This window comes from Numenius arquata, chromosome 5, assembly GCF_964106895.1.
Source record: "Numenius arquata chromosome 5, bNumArq3.hap1.1, whole genome shotgun sequence".
NCBI lineage: Eukaryota > Metazoa > Chordata > Aves > Charadriiformes > Scolopacidae > Numenius > Numenius arquata.
The window spans coordinates 12,701,976-12,726,122 of record NC_133580.1 but is presented as its reverse complement, the minus strand read 5'-3'; the positions used below and the strand labels follow the sequence as shown (position 1 = coordinate 12,726,122).

The 24,147-nt window shown below is 42.4% G+C and overlaps 3 protein-coding genes across 6 annotated transcripts in view; 2 read left to right on the top strand and 1 right to left on the bottom strand.

Moving 5' to 3' along the window:
- COL4A6 (collagen type IV alpha 6 chain) overlaps positions 1–3,546 on the top strand; it is an 86,988-nt gene extending 83,442 nt beyond the window's left edge. The window contains exons 42-45 of the mRNA XM_074147521.1: positions 321–437; positions 1,168–1,359; positions 1,591–1,877; positions 2,537–3,546. Coding sequence (XP_074003622.1) covers positions 321–437; positions 1,168–1,359; positions 1,591–1,877; positions 2,537–2,797 — 857 coding nt within the window. The 3' untranslated portion in view covers positions 2,798–3,546. The remainder of the gene's footprint in view (positions 1–320; positions 438–1,167; positions 1,360–1,590; positions 1,878–2,536) is intronic.
- Positions 3,547–5,355: 1,809 nt separating this feature from the next.
- Positions 5,356–19,492, bottom strand: ATG4A (autophagy related 4A cysteine peptidase). 4 transcript variants are annotated; one of them, XM_074148352.1, is made up of 13 exons: positions 19,428–19,492; positions 17,726–17,836; positions 16,458–16,529; positions 16,008–16,106; positions 14,642–14,743; positions 14,017–14,089; positions 12,541–12,620; positions 10,786–10,973; positions 10,601–10,679; positions 9,514–9,659; positions 8,844–8,900; positions 7,003–7,114; positions 5,356–6,643 (listed from the first exon to the last, which is right to left on the bottom strand). In XM_074148352.1, the coding sequence occupies exons 1-13, from the start codon at positions 19,435–19,437 to the stop codon at positions 6,579–6,581; spliced, it is 1,194 nt and encodes a 397-aa protein (XP_074004453.1). In that variant the 5' UTR covers positions 19,438–19,492; the 3' UTR covers positions 5,356–6,578. The 4 variants fall into 4 exon arrangements, with proteins under 4 accessions (XP_074004453.1, XP_074004455.1, XP_074004456.1 ...); XM_074148354.1 differs by having other exon boundaries at positions 17,726–17,788; positions 19,428–19,437; XM_074148355.1 differs by having other exon boundaries at positions 17,726–17,785; positions 19,428–19,437.
- A 190-nt stretch (positions 19,493–19,682) lies between these two features.
- Positions 19,683–23,758, top strand: PSMD10 (proteasome 26S subunit, non-ATPase 10). The gene is made up of 5 exons (XM_074148351.1): positions 19,683–19,813; positions 19,970–20,068; positions 21,102–21,248; positions 21,364–21,530; positions 22,549–23,758. The coding sequence occupies exons 1-5, from the start codon at positions 19,700–19,702 to the stop codon at positions 22,700–22,702; spliced, it is 681 nt and encodes a 226-aa protein (XP_074004452.1). The 5' UTR covers positions 19,683–19,699; the 3' UTR covers positions 22,703–23,758.
- Positions 23,759–24,147: the final 389 nt, after the last annotated feature.

The following is a 24,147-nucleotide window of genomic DNA, read 5'->3' as shown; positions in this document are numbered from 1 at the left end:
TTCACAGACTTCCACAGCTGTCAAATTGACACCCGAGTCTTAGGTCTGATGTGGCTTCAGACTAAAATCAGTAGCTTATCCCAAATCTCAGCGCTGCATTTTCAGCCTTGTCTAACGTTCAGCTATACCTCTTCATCCTCTAACAGGCAATCAGATCATGTGGAATCCCTGTATGGAGTTAGTTGTCTGTAACCACAGCTGTTGAAGAGTGAACTCTCAGCATGGCTGCTGACAGCATATTTCTCTTCTGGAATATGATTGCAGGAGTGAAGGCATTAGTATGAGGGAATAATGACAGTAATAATTTTATTTAATTTCAGGTACAAAAGGTCCACCAGGAAGATCTGGTTTGAAAGGACATGATGGTTTACCTGGATCTCCTGGCATAGCTGGGGATCCAGGACCTTCAGGTGCCCCAGGACCACAAGGATTTGAAGGTAATTTTATAATTTGGGGAGCACGGATCAGAAAGAAGCAATCAGTAGAATTCTGTTTGCCTACAGGTTCTGCAGAGACCCTCCCCAACACCCAGTTACCTTGGGGAGACCAGGGGATGTACACAATCTTGTGTCTTATATCTGCACTGAAGTAAATTCTTCAGTGAGGAAGACTATGTCACATGTCATTGTTGTCTATCACTGCTGGTGTTTCTGAACATCTTTTAGTTTTAATGTTTTGTGGATGTGGGAGCCATCTTGAAGATCTAAAAGAACAAAATAGTATTCCCAGAGAACACAGCTGTGAGGGCTGGATAGTAGAGGAAAGGGACAGTGAGAGAGAAAAGTTTCGGATTCTGCCACAGATTTGGCCTTTCTGTGTCGAAGGAATATTGTAATGTAGAGCACTACAGGAAAAATGAATTTATTAGGTTTTGTTTGGTGCTTTGAGATCCTCAGAATTATTGTACTGTGAGTTATGTGCTAACACATTGGCACCAGAGTTGAGAGAAAGAAAATAAAATGAAGTAGGAAACGGGTGGGTGCTGCTGTGAAATGACTGCTTGTGGAACTGATAAGTCTAGTTATTCATATAACAGCCAGCAATACTTGGGCTGCTCATTGTACAAGACTGACATAAACACAATGACAGCAGTGCCAAAATTGGGTATAGAGCCAGCTGCTGTCCACACTGTGTATTGGTAATAGTGACTCCTTTTCTGTCTTCTAGGTGTTGCTGGAAAGCCGGGCTCACTTGGTTTGCCGGGAATGCCTGGTCGGAGCGTGGGCGTTGGATACACTTTAGTGAAGCACAGTCAGTCAGACCAAATCCCACCTTGTCCCATAGGGATGACCAAGCTCTGGGATGGCTACAGCTTACTGTATGTGGAGGGGCAGGAAAAGTCACACAACCAGGATCTTGGTGAGTTGACAATTCTCTCAGGCATAAACAACATAGGCCAAAATCCCATTTCAAATGAGCAATCTTCATTGGTACCGCAGGCAGTTGTAGTAGAGGTGGTGGAAATCTGCTTAGCCAGAATCTGTACAGGGAGCAGTGTCACTTGTGCCATCCTCTGCCACTCATGTCTGGTGTGTATGAGTTGGAGCGTTTGGCAGATGCTTGATATGACCACTTTTCCAATTTTTCCAGGTTTTGCTGGCTCATGTTTGCCTCGCTTCAGCACCATGCCTTTTATTTACTGCAACATAAATGAAGTGTGCTACTATGCCAGCCGAAATGACAAGTCCTACTGGCTCTCCACCACTGCTCCTATCCCCATGATGCCAGTGGACAGCGTTCAGATCCCACCGTACATCAGCCGTTGCTCAGTTTGTGAAGCGCCTTCCCAAGCTGTGGCTGTGCACAGCCAGGACATCACCATCCCACAGTGTCCCCTCGGCTGGCGCAGCCTATGGATAGGATACTCCTTCCTTATGGTAAGGATGCTATTGCTAATGCAAAGGCAGCTTTAAACATTTCTAGATCTCCTCTTTGATTAGGTGACTGAGACTGTATTCTGTGAGTCACTTATAGGAAACGAGAGCCCAGTAGCTTCTTGCCCCAGTGCATCTATTCTTTAACAGCTGGCCTGCTGTGGGCTTTCTGAGTTCGTTTGCGTTTAGCTGGCCGCCTCGCCTGCACTGCTCAGGTTCAGTAGTAATATTGATGCAGTAGTTCTGTATTGCCACAGATATTCTTTGTTCTTCAAACCTTTAAATGTGGAAACACTAATTAAGTTACAGCATTGTCTTAATCCTCTCTCTCAGTGGAAAAAGTAGAACATTTTCCATTGCTCTCTCCTAGAAGCTCATTAGTGTAAGATTGTTAGAAAAGTATCAAATCAGCATTATTGTTTCCAAGTTTTCCCAGCTTACCAATGAAAAGCTGGTTTTCTATTGTACCAGGCCTGTATATCAGCCTGAGTACATTCCTTTGCTTCTTCACCTCTGGCACTAGCTCAGAAGACAGACAGACATAGCCAAAGTTTAATTTTTGTTGCCTGTTTAACTCCTCTTAACAATGGAACTGGAGGATTCCCTTGTTTACCTTCCATTCTGTTCCTTTGAATTCATTTAAATTGGCATCTTTATTTCAGCACACTGCGGCTGGTGCGGAAGGTGGAGGTCAGTCCCTTGTCTCGCCTGGTTCTTGCCTGGAGGATTTCCGTGCTACTCCGTTCATTGAATGCAACGGCGCTAGGGGAACGTGCCATTACTTTGCAAACAAATACAGCTTCTGGCTGACAACCGTTGAACAGTCGCAGCAGTTTGTCAGCGCTCCTCCCTCAGAAACTCTGAAAGCAGGACAGCTTCGAACAAGGGTCAGCCGTTGCCAAGTGTGCATGAAGAACTTGTAGGAACAACAATGCAGTAACGCTCACAGCCTTTGTTACCTAAGAGCAGACATCACCGATGCGCAGAGGGATAAATTCATGAACCTGTTTTGTGTGTGGTTGATGGGTGAATCAAGACAGCCAGAACTCTACAAAAATCAAGTGCCAAGGCCAGGAGTTTGACTGCACGCAGAGGAGGAAAAGACCAGTGCTCTGAAACCTCTGATTTTTTATGGAATATGGTGCTATGCTTTTACTTCAGTGGGGTTTTTTCCCCTCATTTATGGCTACCTCAGAAAGTCTCTGTGAGTTCCTTATTCAGACCAAAGAGTAACTGATCTCTCACGTTCAGACCACTCCTCTGTCCGAGGCACGTGCCAGCCACCAACAAGAAAGACTTTTCAACAGTTATGCTTTATTAGTGTCTTTGCAAACAGTATTTGGTCTAATGTAAGGGAAATGAAATACAGAGCTAGCTAAAATTTATCAGTGTATTGTAGGTGACTTAGGAATACGAAGTATTAATGGCTGATAACTGACTTCCTTAGGAAGACTCAAAGATTAATTTGTTTTGCTTTGCTTATTAAACAGATGGGATGTTCTTTTCCTCCAGTGACAGGTAATCAATTCTAATCCAGGCTCTCATCCGTGGTTGACTTTAAAGAGGTACCCCAGTGAAAAATGCAAATACTGATGTGAAGGTGAATCCAAAACACCTCTAGCATTTGTCACAGCTTTCTACTGAAATATATTCCAGGAAAAATGTTTATTTCAAGGTCTGTGCTTATCTTCTTGCAGTCAAATGATGTGCAGCCACCAGGAACGTTTCATTACTATGAACGTAAGTTTCCTTTCTGAGGTAGCCTGGGCGCACTTGTTTTGTAGATATTCAGGCTGTGTCTATTTGAACAGTAGAGGCTTTACTAGACCGTGTGAAGCTTGTGCACACATGGAGGTGAGCAGTTATGGGATGTACATTTGTTACTTCTGCAGGCACAATGTGTTGTATACTTCTTCTTCTGGCCTTGCTTTCTGTTAGTTTAAAAAAATTGTATTTCTAGCGTATGCACTGTTAACTAGTAACACTTTCCTTCAGTGCATAATTAAAGAGAAGTGCCACTAATTGTATTATCCTTGTATATTTTGAGGGACAGCCATGAAAAACGTATGCTAATATATATATAATGAATTCATTTAGTTGGGCTAAATTTATTATCAACCTCTCTAGAGTGAAGCATATGAAATCCTTATATATTGACATTCCAGGACATTTGAAAGAAGTGCCTTGCAAATACACTATCACCTTGGTTTAAAAATTTTTAAGACAAAATTGTTTAGAAAATTATTATTAATGCAAGATGGAGACATTATTTTAAAGTATTGTTTCTTTACCAGGTTCTAGGGCTCTAGCTCTATCCAGCAAAGTACTTCAGAACATGCTTTCTTTTAAGCAGATAATATTTTTGTCTTTAATGATTATTTACATACATAACACAATACTATCTTCTGAGATCGGGGTCAGAGAGCTCTGCATGTTCTAGAGTTGAACCACACTGGCGATGAGCAGGGAATTTGTGAATAACAATTTTGTCTTTCATTTAACTCATTCCTAATTGTGAAAGATGAGCAACTGCTTTGGATGTATTTTGCGAATACCTTTAAGACCTTTCAGCACTCCTGAGGGGCAATCCTTTTGTGCAGAATATCCCATCTGCTTCTTAACTGTTCCCGCACAGACAGATCAGGTTGTATTTACACCTTGAGTTATGCAAATGCAACTTTGAAGCACTCTGTGCATGCAGTGAAGCTCACTACTTTTTCAAAATGTGTGAATAGCTGGCAAGCTACAATGAATTCTTCAGCCATTGGGCTCCCATGGTGCTATGAAAAGGGGTGTCAGTCAGCTCTTGGGTCTACAGGGCCTTGGGTTTATTTCTGAACATGGACACATGCAAATACAAGAAATTTTTTTTCCTTACGCATTTTAAGCATCGCCACCTTTAGGGAACTGCTTCCATTGCAGTAGCTGGCTCTGCTGCCACCACTGTCCAAACCTCCATCGAGTTCAACAAGGCCAGCCCCTTCCTGCACACACCGTTCTCCGTCAGGTGCAGGGGGTGGGAATTCCGGTCAGCAGCCATTCTTCCAGCAGCCCCAGTTTCATAGATCTGTCTACCCCCACCACAAATACTTCTTCCAGAGGGCTGCGGGGCCAACAACTCCTCGCTGAAGAGCGTTTGCGTAACAGCCAAGAGCTACGTGGGGAATAAGTATGCTCTACTCCACTGATTGATTATTATTTTGTAAATTATTTACTTTTATTTTTTAACTTAGGTGCTTCTTTTTTCAATACATGAACAATAAGTTCACGTATTAATTAAAAAGTAATGTGTTGTTTTTAAAAAACCGTGCAACTAATCCATGGAGAGGGGAAGAAAGTGATATTTTTTCTAAGTGTATGGTTTCCACACTGTGGTTACTAAGCACTGAAGGCAAACAAGATGAAATATGAACTGATCAGCTGTTTTCTTGGAAATCACACTGGCCCTGATCAAGAAGTGCAAGTGAGAGGAGACAGCATTTGGTATTTCTCTTATGTTGTCATTTATTGGTGAAGATGAAACTGTGCGATTCACGTCCATTAACACTATCATGACAAAATGACCATCATGGGGACTGCCTGATAGTAAAGAGGAACTTCATAATGGATTAAAAGATCTTTGCCTTTAATTATTCTGAGCTGTTTTTCTTATGGCTGCTAGAGAGATACTCTGCCTTAGAAATAAAACTGCACAGGCTGTTCTGATAAGCCTGTAGATTAAGGCACTTTTACCAAAACAGAATTCAAAAGGCAACAAGTCAAAAAACAACACTTACGTCCTTGCCTATATATTAAGTTTTAAGATAACCTGGTTTATATTTAGATCACACAAACAAATTAACAAAATATAGCAGCATACAACCTATGAAAAGCTTAAGAAATTTATTAGATGCACAGATAAAGTGCTGTAACAGAGAAACTTGTGTAAATCTTTTTTAAAATAAATAAGGTACAGTTAAACCACCTTTGACTCATTTTAGCTCCAAAAGAAAAGTCAGTCTAAGTTTTAATGATTTGAATTTTAAGGTCAAGGTGAAATATATCATAACTATAACAGTGGTTGTCATCTATATCAACTGTTTGAGTCTCCTGTTCCTCTTGAGGTTTCCCAGAAACAGGAAGGCTATTGCAAAACGTATACATTAGACATAGTTCCTTTTACAGAAACAATTTTGTAATAAAGTGTGGTTGCTCAAATACATGTTAAAATATTTAACAAGGAAACAATTTTCTTCTGATCCAGTCGATCTTTTAAACAAGACAATGTATTTTTTCTAGGATGCAGCCCACAGGAGGGAACAGAAGTAAACATCCTCCTTAACTGTTTTGCTTTAAGAACTAAACTATTGCATTATATGAGAGCAAGAAATATCCATTTCGTGTTATCCCTTTCTCCAAACATACAGCCCAGTGAAATACTTATTTTTGCCTTAATCTCAAAGGTCCGTTTGTCTTCAGGAAAGACACATATTAAAAAGAGGTTCCCTTTAAGGGTCTTCTTATAAGATCTTTTACTGCCTTTCCATCTGGGGAAGCTCTTTGACTGCAGGAACTGTCACCGTTGGAGTTTTGGATACTACCAGGTTCTTGTGCTCTGCTATCTGTAATTTCAGGCACTTTGGGGCTAACATGGCTGTTTGATTTAAGTCAATGCAATAATATTAGCAATATGTTCAATACTCAGAAGGGTCACCACAGTTTCCTTCATACACTCAGGATTTCAAATTCTTCTTCCAATTCAAATAGCTTGTCAGTAGATTCAATGAGTTCTGTAAAAAAAAAAAAAAAAAAGAAACCATTTAGAATCTAAAGACATACCTGATTTTGTTTACTTAAAACCAAAACCACCAAAAAACCACCCTTAAAACCAAACCCCAAACACCCAAACACTTTGCCTGAATGTGTCCTTCAAAGCATTTTGTTAAGACTAAAATAAAAAATATGTATCTCTGTGCTAGCAACTGTGTGTGGCCTGTTTGGCTGTCAGATATTCTGTAAGAATAAGGCATTTAATCACGTGGTGATTGCTTGACGCAAGGAAAGCATAGTTATTCCACTTGCGATTATTCTTCCGTTTGCTAGCGAGGCACGTTCTGCTGCACAATAGCACTGTCAGCGGGTACTGCACCTGCTCCTGTAGTTGTCACTTCTGGCTTTGTTGGAGGTATGAAAGGAGGCCAGTGTGGCGGGTGCTTCTGGACCAGCTCAAACATCCGTAGACTCTGTTGCTTTAGGATCTCCTGAGGACACAAAACTTTGATTTTAAAAGACGCCTCAAGAGAACCTTCAAACACGAAAAATGTCTGCTTAATTAAAAACATTTTAAATTATGTACGTCTATCAAAAACCAAAGGCTTTGTGCAGACCTACAGTGAAAACCTGTTATTTCGAGTACCTGCCATTATAAATCACAGCTTCACAGATCTCTCTAATATTTTCCTAGTTGAAAACACACCTGGGAGACAAATCTCTTGAACTGTCCTACAAGTTATCAGTGTGTTATAATTAGCTTTGATATCCATACAGCTATAACTTTGTTTACATGTAGCAAACAGACACCAAGAACGTACAGTATTTTCTGCTTTTCAAAAGAAAATTATGTGCATGGACCTCTCTGTGTTCAAGTTTTCTGTTGATCAATGGGAACAAAAGGCAGATCTATCGGCTCCAAAAACCCAACAGATTTTGAAGGATAGGTTCTCATCAGGAGAAAAAAGGTATTATTGAAGCCACGTTGCACTCCTTTTCAGTCAGGAAAGCTACATCATATCCTCTATTTCAGTTATTTACAAACTGCTTGCCTTAGCCTTTTTTTTTTATAAATAAATGCTTTTAGAGGTTGCTGTCACATCACATTCAGACGTCTGTTGCTTCGTACACGCAGAAACGTCCTAAAGTCCTTTTCCTGTGGCAGGAAGCACCTTTTGTGTGTCCCGCAGCTCAGCAGGAGCTGGAAGGATCCAGCACTTACAGAATCAGAGCTTTTGTGGTACCAGGCACTAACAGTCCTAATTAGAACGTGTAATAATATATTATGTCAAACAATAAAAAGGGATCAGGAAGCAAATAAATAAATTGCTACAATATGGCAGTTAAAACTTACTTTTAACATTTATTCCTCAGCAAATGACTGAGTTTCAGCCAGTAACATAGCAGTGCTAAAAAAAGAAAAACTTTTTAAGGGTATATATATCCTAGAGTACTGTGTCCAGCTTTGGAGTCCTCAACACAGAAAGGACATGGACCTGTTGGAACGGGTCCAGCGGAGGGCCACGAGGATGATCAGAGGGATGGAGCACCTCTCCTATGAAGACAGACTGAGAGAGCTGGGGTTGTTCAGCCTGGAGAAGAGAAGGCTCTGGGGAGACCTTATAACAGCCTATCAATACCTGAAGGGAGCCTACAGAAGAGCTGAAGAGGGACTCTTTGTCAGGAAGAGTGGTGACAGGACAAGGGGCAATGGTTTTAAATTGGAAGAGAAGAGATTTAGATTAGATATAAGGAAGAAATTCTTTACAGTGAGGGTGGTGAGGCACTGGAACAGGTTGCCCAGGGAAGTTGTGGATGCCCCATCCCTGGAAGTGTTCAAGGCCAGGCTGGATGGGGCTTTAAGCAACCTGCTCTAGTGAGAGGTGTCCCTGTCCATGGCAGGGGGGTTGGAACTAGATGATCTTTAAGGTCCTTTCCAACTCTAGCCATTCTATGATTCTATGATTCTATGATATATTTACCCTCATTTTCCAAGTAGCAGGGTTCACGGTTGTCAAAATGCCGAACAAGCTCCAATTAGCAATTCAGTAGCACTAGCTTACCCTGATGCATTAGTGCATTCTTCGCTATGGCTCGTTTCATTTGCACGCAGAGAAAGATGTAATGGGAATTTCCATTTTTTAAAAAACCAACAAAACCAAAACCCAACACAAAACAAACAGTATTCATTATTTCATAAAGCAAATATAGTATTATTACCTTTTGTACAAGACTACACCAGTTATCAAAATCACATTCTTCTTTGCAAAAGAAGCCCTAAGGAAAAAATACATACAGTAGTATTATTAAATAATAACAATGTCAATGAGTGAAGGACGTTGTGGTATTTTTATGCATTTTAAAGCTTTAGAAACATATGTCTCAAGTGACAATCACCCATAACCCAACCAAAGGATACTGGCATGGGATCAGCTTTAATTTCTTCAACTACTACAGTATCCTTATGAGGCATACTGCATGGCTCCTACAAGTAATTCCATTTAAAGATTTGTAAATTATGATATAAAATAAGTTAAGCTTAAGTAACTCGTCCAGAGGGACCACGCATATGTGGTAGTGATGGAATAAAATAAGGAAACCCGATTCAGTTCCTTGCTTTGACCTTCCAAATAGTTTTTGCAAAAGGTAAGTGCTGCTCAGTAAAGAAAGTAAATTCGCTCCCTTGGACACAAACAGCAGTTCCCTGCTTGACTTAAAATTAACGTATCCCATGCAGTTTTATACAAACTGCCACGTGTTGAGTTTTATATTGTAGAAGACTGCCCTGTGATTTTGATTCTGCTCAAGGAAATGTGTTACTGCCCTTAGCAATATACAGAGGTATCACTCAGAACCAATGCATACACGGCTATTGTTTCCCGACACCTACTAAAGCTACTGAAGGGTCCAAATTCATGATCTTCATTCTGTGCGGCGCTTGCTGGCAGTGGAAACTCTCATCATCAACTGTGCCGTTTTCTTCCCAATCTACAAAACTTTGAGTGGTGTGAGGGTCCAAATAGATCAGCTCATTGCCTGTATGGGTAAAAGCCACATGTTGATGATAAGCAGGAGACTTTAATACGCACTTATTCCATCCAGGCTCGTCAAATAGAAATTAGATTATCATCCCAGTCAATATCTAGACTTTCTAGCTAGGGAGTCTTTCAGAAAACCAGAAAGGTAAACACAGTAGTTTCCCACAAGGTATTTCGTATAATTTTCTATAGTTACCTCTTACTGTAGGTTTTTTGGTTGGTTTGTTCTCCCTTTGTCACGTACTTGCCTTTTACTATGGGAGATCCAGTACATTTTTAAAAAATGTCAACTGCTGTAATCCCTAACATTCCGCAGATCAAAAGGTACAGGATGACCGCAAATGCAATCTGTAATCCCATTAGGCATTCGTTCAGAAATTGGAACAAAGGAGTCTGACTAAACCAGTTCAGGTTTTACAAAAAGAAGAACAAAATACCCATAAAATTATAGAAAAAAATATTTAAAAAAAAAAAAAAAGAATCTAGTATCGACTATTAATTAATAAAGGAAGACGTGGAAGAAGATAAAAAAAGATACTGCTATCTGAAAAAGTTTGAAATACAAGAAAATAATTTAAGAAAACTGTGAAGCAAAAGAATAAAACAAGACATCCTTCATTAGGAAGTATTAATGATTAGGAGAAAAAATACTGGTATTTTAGCAGTAGCAACATTTGACACTTTTCCACTGCTATCAGTTACTCTTAGTGTTGTTTTTGCTTATATCATTACTTATTTTTATGTCAAGCTTTGCTGCTACTTTTCCATTCCTGTAAGGATGATATCCAACTGTTCCCGAAGTATCTGAGTTATGGTTCTTTATTTCTTCTACTCTATTCTCATGCTAAACTGCTTACTATTTCTCCTTCAAAAAAAAGCCCAAACCCAACCTCTCTTTAGATCGTACACATATTTGGAGTAAGTTTCCTTTTTCCTTACCTAAAAATCCTATGAAATAATAGGCATTATTTGGTTTCCCTCCTAACGCTCCCAAAGACTGTGGCATCTTAAAGCATTCCTAGGAGAAAGGGAGAAAAACAAAATTGTAGTGGATTTGTTCATTGATACAACAGATACCTGAACTCATTTCACAGTAACAAACAATTCACTGAACAAACCCTTACTTTAAATGCATCAATATACACTGGATTTATGTGATTTATCCCTAGCCGTAGAGGTATAATAAGCAAGAGGGGTCTCCAGCCTGTGCAGAATCCTGCTGTGTTCTTATTCCAGCCCAGAGCGCTCCGGTGCAGGTGTGCGCTGCTGGGGGCCGCGCTGCTGCTCTGGGGAGGGGACCAGCACATCTTCTCTGGGGGAATAAAAAGCCAGAAATCAGTGAATGCACAAAAGAACACGGAGCTGATCTTCCTCTCAATCGTGATTTAAGCTACTGTCCCGGTTTGAAGTAAAACCGAACCAATTTTCTGTTCTGTAACTTTACATCCTAGCTAGGCCTCCTCTAACTCTCTGAAATTAACGGCGTATTGTGGAGAAAACTGCTCATTCTCAGAGTGATAAGCCCAATGTTTGTGCTCCATGCCAAGGAATGGTATGCAGGGAGGCCCTTGCTTATACTTATTGCCATAACAACCAAGGTCAGCCCATTTCGTTATTTGCCCCCTTAGAGGGTCGGAAACGGAAAAAACGTAGAGGGGTCACATCGGTGGGGAGGAGTGGACAGGACAGGTGACCCAAACCTGACCAACTGGGGTATTCCATCCCATCTGCCCCATGCTCAGTATAAAAGCTGAGGGATCAAAGGGTCAACCCTCGTCTGTTCATCTGCCTTTGATCCCGATCCGTGTGTTCCTGACTCCAGAGCTGGAATCCAGTTCCCATTCGTCACTGAGTCCAGCCTGGGACTTCCCCAGTGTCTGCCGGTGACGTGACTGTCATCCTGGGAGCTTGATACGGTTTTGTATATATTGTATCTATTTCATTATTTTCTTCTTTATTTTTATTTTAATATTAATTCTTCATTAAAGTAGTTTAGTTCATTCTAAACTTCTAAATCTCCTTATCTTTTTCTCCTCCTCTCTCCTCTTTTTGGGGAGGAGAGGGGGAGGGAAGGGCCATCTGTCAGTCTGGTTTTTGTAAATTCGGCTGAAACCACGACAGCTACTTTGGCTCACATCTTTCTAGAGCTCCCGTTTTAAGACAACAGGAGCCAGGGCACAGAAATCATAACTACTTAGTAGGAGTAATCCTAGCAGCCAGAGTGTGTGCTGGCACATGAGTGAGACATGACATAAACGACTGGGGGATGAAAATTTAAGATGGAAGTTACTTTTACTGCTAGCATTAGTAATACTGCCAAGCTTAGCCCAGGAAATGAAACGGCAGAGATAACAGCATTGGGAACTCTTCAGGGAACTCTTCACTTCAGTGATGTGAACGTAAAATAAGCAGAAGTAGGGACTAAAGTAGAAATAGGCTATGGCTAAATACCACTTGTAAACCCACCTTTCTTACAACTGAAAATTCAGCCTGGCCATGTGTTTCTCTAGGATCTGCCCCTGGTTCCTCTTTTGCCTGACTGAAGCACATCTCTTTGGCAAACTCTGTATTAAAAACAATGCTTTGTAATTCTACATACTGCAACTTCATTCCATTTTGGGGGTAGGATTTCAGAAAGCACAGACCAAACTCCATCTTCTCCCAACCTGCATGGTAAGTTGGCCACCAAAAAGGCCTACGCTGTTCTGTGCAACCTTTCATTTTGGACACCCAAACCCTGAGTTTGCATTTCCTTTATTCCTTTTCTTACCCTGGGAACAAGCAGGGATGGCCCAAAAGTATTTTGTTCATATTTAGATACATTAAGGAAAGTGGAGTCAAATCAAAAACTGTAACCAGAGAACCAATGTTTCACTTACTGATGTCTTCAATGACCACTGTATTGTCCATAGATACATAAACCGCTAATGAATTCCATTCATCAAATAAAGCAAGCTTCCTAGAAAACATTAAGGTAATAATTAATATAAATGAATTAGGATCAAGAGGGTAGCTTTTCATTCAAGACAATTAGTTGGTTCTCAAATAAAAAAAAAGAAATTGTTTCTCTGGAAAAATGTATTTGTTAGATTTAAGTCTCCATGTAATAAAAAGATAACTTTGAATATTTAACATTTAATATATTTAGAAAAATGAATAGAGTGGTACCAGGAAAAGCACACACACACTGTGCCATATGAAAACTCATTTGCCCTTTGGCCAAATGCAGTGATAGTAATCACTGCATTTGGCAGTGCAGTGATAGTAATCACTGCATTTGGCAGTGCAGTGATAATGCAGCTCACCCACATAATTACGTTTATTACTTTTTATTGCACTTAACAGCCTCCGCAGTGGGATCCTCCCCATTCTGGCATTGTCTAGAGAAGAAAAAAATTCCTGTGCCAGTTTTGCACATTACTTTCTGTCAAGAAGTTCCACTAAATTCAGTGGAACTATTTCTGTGCACGTGTGGACAGCAGACTCGGGGCGTTGCAAGCTACATCAGCTAAAGAAGTAGTCATCAGCACCCAGAAGCGAGGAGGGAGGATCATAGCACATAGGTTTCTGTCCACTTGCGTGAATCCAAAACACCGAGGAACACACACTCTTAAGCTGCACAGGCAGAGTCAGCTGTCTAAAACAGGCCAGAAAAACCTGTCTGTGAGCACTAAGCCATGAAGAATTTGTAAGTGAAAAGAGCTGGAGGCCAGGGCAGCTTTAGCTCCTCTCCCCCTCCCAAACGTGTGTCTGTCCCAGGGCTGCAAAGAACTGCAGCTGAGCACTCAGGACCACTTGAAATTTGGCACCTCTACCTATCCCTCAGAAACAGAGCAAAGTCAACCCTTTTAAGTGTGGATTCCAGACTAGGAGAAGCTGCCCGTGTTTTATACGGCAGCCTTCAGCAGAACTGCAGCTCAGACAGTGAGGAATTGCAGTTCAGTTCCCTCCTTGGCCTGGATGGCTTCACTCTGATGTTTCACACCACCACTCTAGTCTGCACAGGGGCACTCGTGACCTGCCAGAGCTGTGCCGCTTTGTGTAAAGGAACACATACCTCCAGTGCTTACTGGTGAGGGCATGTAGATGGCACGGCAGGAGAGACCTTTCTGCAGGTCTTCCCCAGGCTCTTGGTATATTAAAATTTAGAACTTGCCCAATCCCAACTCAGTACCTACCCACTGGGCTACAGCATCATGGTCTGCACTGTACTTGCAAACACACGGCATATATATGTGTGTGTGTGTATATATATTCCTGACTGTGAGAGGGAGATCAGCCTTTACGACTCTGTCTGGGTCCCTGAGCTGAGCTGCCCCTGTACGTTCCTAATGAGCCCGTGCGATTTGACTTACTTTAGTACTTGAGCAACTGTATTTGGTCCAAACCATTCTCCAATTGATTTCCCCTCTCCAACACCCATCTGTGCTGTTTTCATGAGGGAAAACACACACACAGAAAAAAAAAGACCACAGAGAGTCTGGTCACAATACATGTTAAATAGCATGACCTACCAATATTTTGACATACATTCTAGAGCAATTGCAAACTATATTCGGCAACAACAGTTATTTTCTCAATCTATGCTCTTTTCAAATCTTAACGACTGCTAGCTCCTTTACAAAGCGTTTCTAAACTATAGTAAGAATTACAAATATTAGTGTCCCTTGCTGCAAGTTACAGCAACAAGCTTCATGACTGTCTATTTTAACACTATGAACTCTGGTACCCAAGGCTTACACGCTTTACCAAGAGCTCCATTCTAGTATACAGATTTATCTAGGTCTTAGTGAATAACACTTCTGAATTACTATACTTTGTACCCATTTGCCTGCATTTTTATTTATATATAAACACATACATTGTCTTCATAATTACCTTTGGAAAATTTTGAACTAACATATTTCAAATTAGAAAGTTTCAAAACAGTGGGAATTTCAGCAGGGTGAAAAAAAAACAAAAGTTGATGTGTATTCTTACCCATTTGGTGGATGGAATAACAGCAATCTTTTCTATCTAGAAAGCACCGTAAGATTCTATGATATTCTTCTGGTTGTTTTTTGTGTTTTTCCCATTGCCAATCTTACAGGAAAAAAGTCATACAGATTAAAAAATAATAATGTTTCCATTATCCCGATCAGATTTCTCAATAGTAAAAGCCATACAATGAGATGTTAAGACTAATGTACAATTAATCTCTAATATTTACATTGTGTTTAGAGTTCCTAAAAGTCACAGGTTGTGATTTACTATCAAGCTGTCCTTTACCATCACAGGCTACATTGTGACAACTGAGAAAATAAAACAAAAACGTCAACTGCAAATATATTCTGAGTGATCGCTGCTAGTGATAGCTACTGCTGTACTTGAACTTCCAAGATTGTTTAAAACTATACACTCTGTCTAGATTTTGCTAGACTTGTAAGCATACATCAGATGATAATGATACAAGATCCATAAAGCAAAGTGCAAACACGGCGCTGGCCCCCTCCCACAGCAAAACCCCAACCAGCTTTGCCGTGTATGCCCTGGCCTCTGACGCAAGGTAGTTGCCTCCCAGTTACTGACAGAGAAGCGCATACGTGGGGCTGATACTATGAAGCAGGTAGATACTGCCAGTTCGTACTCTATTTTTTCTCAAGTAATTTGCCTACTCCTTCAGTTAAATCTTTGCGCCTCCGTTCTGTGGATTCAGTTATTCAAGTGGATAAATCCTTCTGTGGGATCAGTTATTAAAGTAGATAAATCCACAAAGCACGCTGCCCTAGGAACCGCAGCACAACGGTACAAGGATCACAGACCTAACCGTAATAATTTAATTGATACAGCAGCTACGCACAGACCAGACCTATGATACTCACCCGTGATCCTGGGATGTGGGGTGTTGATACAGGCTTAAGAGCTTGCACTAATGGGTTCTGCTGTGGGGTTTGAACCTCAGGCTGGTGACAGGTGAGTGGAGTACTTTGTATGTCGTCTATCACTATGTCACTATTCACACAGTAACTGTGTGCGAACATTTGGTGGCTATGTAAGCAATGAAGAGAAGGGTCAGAACTCAGACCCATGGTGGCAGGCTTTCCCTTGGCCTCAACCTGGGTATTCCTCAGGATTTATAAAATAACAACAATGGAATTCCCTATTTGTCCTCCCTCTATTTCTATTTCTCTGCTTAAGGCCAGCATGATTTCACCCTGTGAGATAAGAATAATTCACTAGTAACTTCTATAAGGGCATCAAAGAAAGTTTCATTAATAAATTTAGGTTCTGTGCTTTTATGGAAAACTATAACAAAAATTAAACGGTCTCCAAACATCACAAAAGTTCACTCAGCGACAGTGCTCACCTCTTCCTAAATGTCTGCAGATCAGCGCTTGTGCCAGCATCATCTGCCCGCACCGCAGCATACATCCCCAGCCAGCGTCAGACGAAGGACCGGTGCCCCCTGTTAGAAAAGTTCATTACAATCAATATGGGCTTTAAATTGAGTGCAGCGCCAGAGAGAAAATTTCAGAGTTAAAATCTCTAACAACTGTCCTATGGATCAAAGGCACCCAGCGAGACCTTTTCTTTTGTCATTTCTGGTCTAACTTTATGCTTGCTCTACAAACATGAAGACCTGCTTATATGCAGGTACAAGAAAACACAGTTTTTAATAGCTTTAACACCTTCTCTGCATAAACATTTAAAATGATGCTCAAAATGTTCTAATACTGTAAAAATCATTTTTCAGTCCATGATAACATCACTAATCCTGCTAATTTATCACAAGGCAGCTGGTCTGCTGCATACTCACCAATAGGCGCAAACTTCCTTCTATACGTAAACCAGAGACGAGCACTTATATCCAACAATAACTTAGATTTGTCTGGAATATTTTTAAGAGGAAAAAAATTATTAAAACAAACTTTTAAAATGGAAAAATTCAAATTTTCCCTGTACAGTCAATATATAGAGTGCCTGGAAGCCTCCTGTTAGCTTTTACATGTAAGACCCTTAAAACATTTTTAGCTGCTTAACCACGGAGAGCTTTTGTAGACTGCTAATTAAAGTTAACTTATTAAAAATGAAATAATTATTAGCCAATGAGGTTTTACAAGGTGTTTGGAATGACTGTACTCAGCTTGAACATAACACCCGTGGAGAACTATGTCCTCAGGAAAGAACTGGTAAAGCCAGTCAAGAAAGGTGAAGAATTTCTCCATGCAAACTAACATGGGATTATGCATTACCTCCAAACAAAGTCATTTTAAGAAAAGGTTAATAACATTAAATTTAATTAAATCTCTCCCTTTTTTTTTTTAATACATGCGCTTACAGAATTCTCCCAAAGGCTCTGAAGGATTCTTAAGAATCCTATTTGCTGCATTTTCTCTGAGCCGTGGCTCAGACTGACCGGCCGTTTCACAGCATCCTTCAGCCGACCAGGGCGGTACGTGGTACCCTCGGCTGTCCTGGACACCACGCCTGCACTGATGCCCACTGCCCCCGACATGTAACACAGCAGGATGCCCTTGTCTTCTCTCCAAGCAGCAGAACTCATTTCTGAGATCTTATTTTTATATGATATATAAATACATTGCTCTGCTATTACTTTTAGGCCATACATTTATTTTCATCAAAATACAGTACGTGCCCTAGATTAATTTTACTATTATTATTATTACTATTCTCATTATTCCTTTGAAATATCATTTTAGTTGCAAATAACAGGCTGCAGACAGCATCCCTCAAGGGAAAATAACATTAGTAATACTGAACATTTATTATTTATTTATCTATTTTTGAGGCATTTGATGTTGAGAAGTGACCAGCCCCATACCTGAGGAGCCTTTGCTACAAGTACGATCTCTTTGCATGAATTATGGTAGAAAGTACATCAGTAAGCTTCTGGTTTCATCTCAGGATGAATACCGCTGCTTAGAGTTGGCTTCTTGTTGATGGAGAAAAATAAACTTCCCTCCCAAGACATTTAGAGAACGTAAGGAAATCAGGAGCTACTGCTGCATGTGAGTCAGTGAACGCTCTACAGATTTGACAGATGAATTCTCATTCTAAAGATACCTGTGTTTAGGTGGTGCTGCCTTCCTAGAATCCACACTGGCTCGTCTGTTTCGGGAAATTCTTCTAAGTAGTCTGACAAAATAGTGATCTGGTTTTCATACCTAGATAAAACTGAACAGGAATACACACAATTCAAACTCCGTTTTGTCCCTTTGTTCTTTTACGCACAACTTTGAGTTCTTAGCCCCAACTAGTTGTAGCTGGTCTTTGGGTCTTCTGAACGGTGCTGCCGGCTTGGTGTACTCTTTTCCTGTAACAAGCTGTTCTGACACTGAAACAGCCAATGTCTCGGCTGGTTGTTTATTTTGATCCTTGTCGAGTGCTGAGGGAGTAACACAGCTGTCACCTTGGCTACCAGCAGCCGGACTGGAGCCCCACAGAAGTTCGGGGTGGCTGCAGGGAGAGTAGGATTTGATTCAAGGAAACGAGGAAAGGGAAAAACAATTTAGGGCGGCGCAGCACATGTGCCCATGCTCGACCTGAAACGTACAAATACTGCCGCTCCGAGCGACCGCGTCCCTGTGCTCGATGGGAAGCATGTGAAAAGCGTTAGCAAGGCTGGGTTCTACGTTCCTGACTGGAGATGTGAAACACTTCAAAATAAAAGATGCATTAATGTTATTATTTGTCACTAGACCTATTTACTGTAAAATAACAAATTATAGTTAATACCACTTGAAGAAGAACATTCAATCAATTTTTAGATAATTACTTAAAGCAGGGTTTGTTGGAAAAGCAAAACAGGCCTTCAAGTGTAAAAATGAGTGTAAAATAATTTCTTTTACGTACCAATATTAAGGAATATATGGTAAAAAAATCAGAAGTTGAAAGCGAAAGCTTTCATTGTGAAAAAATTGTGAAAAACACGATTATATTTTACTCTTCAAGTGCGTGCACGTATATACAGATAAAGAATTCATAAGCATCGGGTAAATGGACAAAAAACCCAACCAAACCAACCAACCAACAAAAACAACAAAAAAGGCAGGTAAAGATATAGGTGATAGCGATCAGAAGTGAAATCGAGGCACACTGTGATGATGGGAGCGCTGAGGGCCAGCGCGGCCCAGCGCCGGGGACGCCCCCCCCCCGCAGGCCGGGCCGGCGGCCGCTCGGGGCGGGAGAAGCCTCTCCTGCCGGGCTGCGCGGGGCGCGGGAGAACCTCCCGCTGAGCCCCCCCTTCGCCGCCGCACAACCCGCCCCTCGCTGCGCTTACAGAGCAAGCGGTCTGTTCCGGGGTCCTTTTCGGGGCTCGAGAGACTCTCACCCCTGGGGCTCCGAGAGGATCCTCCCTTCGCGGCCGCGTCCCGCTCCCACAGGACATCTCGGGCCACCCGGCAAAGACCCACCGGCGTCTCCCGTTTCCTCCCCGCAAAGCCCTGACCCTGCCGCCGCCGAGGCCCGGCACAGAGCCGCCCGCCGCGCCGGGGCTGCCAGCGCCGACGCCGGCCTCGGGCCGCCCCGACCCCCGGCCGAGCCCCTCCGCCCCGCCGCCGGCAGCCCCCGCCGCGGAAGAGGCCGCGGGGCCCCGTCCCTCCCCGCCAGGCAAACGCCTCACGGCACCGACCGACACCCCCCTGCCTCGCCCCTTAGACTGTGGCGCGGCCCTGAGGCGGGCGGGCCGCCGGCTTGGCCCCGGGCCGCCGTCCCCGCCGCCCCTCTCCCCCCTCCGCGGCCCCAAGCCGCCGCCGCCGCCCCTCACCTGACTCCATCCTCCCGCTGTCACCATCCTCCTCCTCGCCCCGACACGGAGGCACAACACGGCCGCAGCGCGGGGTACCCCGGGAGGTGTAGTCCCGCCCGCCGGTGGCACGGCGGCCGCCTCCCGCCCGTTGGACTACAAATCCCAGAAGCCCTCGCGGCCCAAGGAGGGGAGAGGAGTGGACCCTTAGATGCGATTGGCTGGGCTGGCCCCGGCGCCCTTCTGATTGGCCGGCGCCCGGGCCGAAGCACCTCCCCTGTCGCAGGGTGAGCATGGAGGGTGCTGTGTCCGACGTGGGGGTCTGCAACTTGGCCTATGCCGGGCGCCTGGAGGAGCTGCGGGCCCAGCTGCTGCGCGACAGGGCCCTGGCCACCAAGGCCGACCAGGTCAGCCGGCTGCGGCCACCCCCTGCCCGCCGGCGCGAGAGCGGGCGGCCTGCGGGGCCACTCCTGTCAGCCACCGCCCCGCTCCCCCGCTTCCCGCCGCCCCTTCACAGCCCCCTCACCGCCCCCTCACCGCCGCTCGCTCCCTCTCTCCCTCAGGACAACCGGACCGCGCTGCACTGGGCTTGCTCGGCGGGACACACGGATGTCGCCGACCTCCTCCTCGGCCTCGGCGTGCCTGTGGGCGACAAGGACGATGTAAGTGTCGGGGACTCCACCACCACGCCCGTGAGGGGCTGGCCTGGGGCTGGCTGGAAGGCTGAGGGAATGCCGAGGGAATGTCGTGAACCGGTTTGTGTGGGGAATTCGGTGGCGAAGTTTCTGTCCGGGCCCTTTGCCGTCACAGCCGCAGAAGTGCGGCCCTCGTAGTGCCCACTAGGCCTCTTCCTTCCTTTTTCTCCCTCCTCCCGTCAGTTGGTGTATCCAGGGTGGTTTCTGTGAGGTTTTTAAAAGCGTTTGCGTGAGCTGGAAAGGCAAGTTGAAAAGTATTTCACTGCTTACATGGAAGAGGTGGTAATGAGACTTGATGAGCCTTGCTTATTGTCAAGGGATTTTAGGAGAACTCTTCTTACCAACACAGTTGAAAAACCAGGGGTGTTTGGGTCGTTGTTGGTCGGTTTTGTGTTTCCTTTTATCTTCTTGTGATCCTCTTAAGTATGTTGTACCTAATCATGAGGAACCCTGGGGATTTCTCATTATTGGGGAAGGCATTTATAGAGTAGGTGACGGTGATTTCACAATTGCAAAGGAGATGGTCTGTTACTGTTCTAGAGGAAGGGTTGAAATAATTGCATCCATTATGAAGCATCCTAAAGATCATCCTTAAAGAAGGAAATGTTGTCCCATCAGCTTAATTAGAGGGTAGTATATAGAAAAGATTGCATAAACTTTTGGACACCCTTTGCTGCCACTCTTATTTGTTCTTAAAAAAGCACTACTGTTAATTCTGCAGGGACAAAGTGCCCTGCGAGGCGACATGAATAACTGCATAACAGAAGTGACTTCTGTCATTTAACTGGCAGCTTTTCTCAGGTACTGAATGCAGGCATGTGAGAAAATGTCAGACTCTTCTCTCTAGTGGTAAGCAATAATGTTTAGCTTTGCAGTTACATGAATATATGTGCAGTATGGCTAATGAGTAGTGAAGTCTCTATAGGGTTTATGCTTTATCATAATTTTTTGCCTGAAACTCCTGGTTTGAATAACGTGGGGTTTTTTCTTGCCTCTTTAGGCTGGTTGGACTCCCTTACATATTGCGGCTTCAGCAGGCCGTGATGAAATTGTGAAGGCCCTCATTGCCAAGGGTGCTAATGTAAATGCAGTAAATCAGAACGGCTGTACGCCCCTGCATTATGCAGCCTCCAAAAATAAGCAGGAGGTATGTTTACCTATGCTACTGGAGGTGGTGTTGCTCTTGGAAGAAGTGTTTAGCCATATTAACTTTTTCTTCGTTCCCCCCCCCCCCCCGCCCCCTTCTCTTTCTATGTATTCAGATTGCAATCATGCTTTTGGAGAACAGAGCTGATCCAGATGCAACAGATCATTTTAAATCTACTCCATTGCACAGAGCAGCAGCCAAAGGAAACCTAAAAATGGTACAAATCCTTCTGCAGCACAACGCGTCAGTTGATATACAGGACTCTGAAGGGAATACTCCTCTGTAAGTTAATTTTTTTGTTTTTATTTTGCTTAACATAGCATAATCTCTATGAAATGAAATTCCATTCCTTTAATATCTCTTTTTTAATTTGTCGTTGCCTCAAAATGCTCCCTTGCCTCACACCCCTATGTAATTAGAAAGGATTTGAGAAAATCATACTTAGTATTTTGCCTAAGTGTATCTGTACATACATGCTTTAATTTGTGTTACTACATCTACTTAAAAAGCGTAGAACACCTTTTGTAATAATTTGGAATATGTTGGGTTGCCAGTAGAGGGTAGAAAGTGAGCTAATGACAACAAAGTTGGAGGAAACTGGTCTTGCAGGCTGGCCTACTCTGTTCTGCCAAGCAAGAACTAATTTTGGAAGCTTTTCTTCACCTCTGTAAAGAAAATAAGTTGCAATTTAAGTACAATCAGTCCAGTGTTTGATATTACTTTAGAGATCAATTTGAATCTGAAGCTGGTGGCAAAACTCTCTTGTCTACAGCGGAATCAAGATTTTGCCGTGAATAAGATCAAGCAGTATATTCTAGCTCTACGTAAACCCCAGTATTGTCCTGGAACACATACACTTATTCTCAAGGTATTATGCCAAATGGCAAAAAGTGTAGGCTGCATTTGTAATAACTCTTTACTTCAGATTATTTTTAAGCATTGTACGATTTAGTTTACCACTTGCAATTCAAATAGATTACCATTTTCTAATTTCACTGTGGATTATGTGTTCCTTGGTTTTGCTGACTGCAGAGCCAAATCCTAATCTAAAGAACTGTTTTAATGTTGTGAGGGCAACAGCAGGAGGAATGTTCTTGAGTTGCTTAATGACAACAGAGTGACTAGACTAGCAGGCTTTGGAATCTGTGTAGGTAGGTGGTTGGTTGTGTGTGGCGGTGTTGTTCTAGGATGTATCTCCCTGCCCCAACATTCACGCTATCCTTTTGACAAGGCATGATTATTGTTCTTTATAAGCTTGGACTATTTAATAGTGGCTGTGGGTTTCTTGTTCTTACTGCAGTCATTTAGCCTGCGATGAAGAGAGAGTGGAGGAGGCAAAGCTGCTGGTGTCTCACGGTGCAAGTATTCACATTGAGAATAAAGAAGAACTGACCCCACTGAAAGTGGCAAAAGGTGGCCTGGGAGCCATACTTAAAAGAATGGTGGAAGGCTAGTGGGGACTTCTGGCTTGACTGTCTTTCCTGTTGCACTTGTATTTGAGACTGCAAACTTCATATTTTGATAGTTCAACTAGGATGTCATGTATGGGCATCAGCATGGTAATAAAATGTGTATCTCTAGCTTTCCTTCAAGTACAGTGCCAAAACAACTGTTTATGCTTCCTGTTAATTAAACAGTTCACTGATTTTAAAGTATTTTTCAATATCTTGCAGTTTTCTTTCAGTTTACAGTATGATCTGTATAAACATGGTCATTTTTTCTATTTCAGAACCTAGTTTAGGATTATTTCTTCCAATCAACAGGACCAAAAATGCCTTAACCATTTAAAGTCAATTTGCTTTTGGAAGCTTATTCTAGGTCTTTGTTTTTTCCCTTGGCCTTTGTGATTTCTGTGTGGTTTTTTGTTTGTTTTTTGTAGGTACTGATTCTCTTACTTCAGATGATTCTAAACTATACCTCTCCCTTTGTAGAATGCAGTTTGCTCAGTTAATTAAATAATTGTATCCGTTTTACTCTTCTTGGTCTATTCAAGTGAGCTCTGAGAGTTGAAAGCTTTTCTGTTGTTACCCTGTTTCTTTGGATCTTTAAGTATGTGTGTTTGTTGGAGTGCACTGGAGTGCTTGCAGAATGCAGGCCGTTTCAGGGTTACCTCTGCAAATATACCGTTATGTAATGGATGGCTCTGGATACTTCTGTGGGACGTACTTTGAATCTAACTTTATTTCCTCTTGCTCATTCTGTAGATTTCTTTTTCTGTTCTGTTTGATTCCCATTATGTAGCACTGATGCTCACAGTTTACCATCTTATTCTATAACAGAAGCCTGGTTTAATCTCTGTTTACTCATAGCAAATCCTGGTATTAAGTTATTAGAAGGCAGAGCTAATGAGACTGAGTCTGAAAAGTGACCTTCTGTTCTGACGTTGGTAAGATCACTAGTGGGATAGATTTCCCTTTTCTGAACAAACCATGCTGATGAAATTCTGTCAAATAAAGAACTTTCCTAAACAGCTGTCTTTGGTGTTATAAAACTTTATTAAACTTACATATAACAAAACCAATATTTTCTAAATAGCTTGTACGCTTGGGATATGAACAACAAGTCAGACAAAACCCTGCCATCCGTTACACAGTATGGAAATAGAACGTGTTTGTTCTTCAGCTGCAAGGAAAGGCTGAAATGGAAGATGACAGTTTCTGCACTTTGACTTGTAGGGATGAAGATAATGCAGTTTATTTTGATTAGCAAGACAGAAACTTAAAACCAAACAAATATCTTCACCAAGTGCTTTAAGTCTATCCTAGAAAGCAAAATGCAGGTTGAATTTCACTAAGGGTACCTGTTGAGAACAGGGGGGATAACTTGCCTGTACAGTAGTCGCTGGCCATGCAGACCTTGCTTGAAGGAGTGTCCTGGTTTGAGGACAAGGAGGAACCTG

Bases quoted from the DNA above. Each gene is read 5' to 3' on its own strand.
- ATG4A (XM_074148352.1), bottom strand. The intron at 10,974-12,540 runs GTAAGTGAAACA...TTATTCCCCCAG, and splicing joins AGTGGTCATTGAAGACATCA to AGAAGATGTGCTGGTCCCCT. The intron at 9,660-10,600 runs GTAAGGAAAAAG...TTACCCATACAG, and splicing joins TTATTTCATAGGATTTTTAG to GCAATGAGCTGATCTATTTG.
- PSMD10 (XM_074148351.1), top strand. From the start codon at position 19,700: ATGGAGGGTGCTGTGTCCGACGTGGGGGTCTGCAACTTGGCCTATGCC. The intron at 19,814-19,969 runs GTCAGCCGGCTG...TCTCTCCCTCAG, and splicing joins TGGCCACCAAGGCCGACCAG to GACAACCGGACCGCGCTGCA. The intron at 20,069-21,101 runs GTAAGTGTCGGG...TTGCCTCTTTAG, and splicing joins CTGTGGGCGACAAGGACGAT to GCTGGTTGGACTCCCTTACA.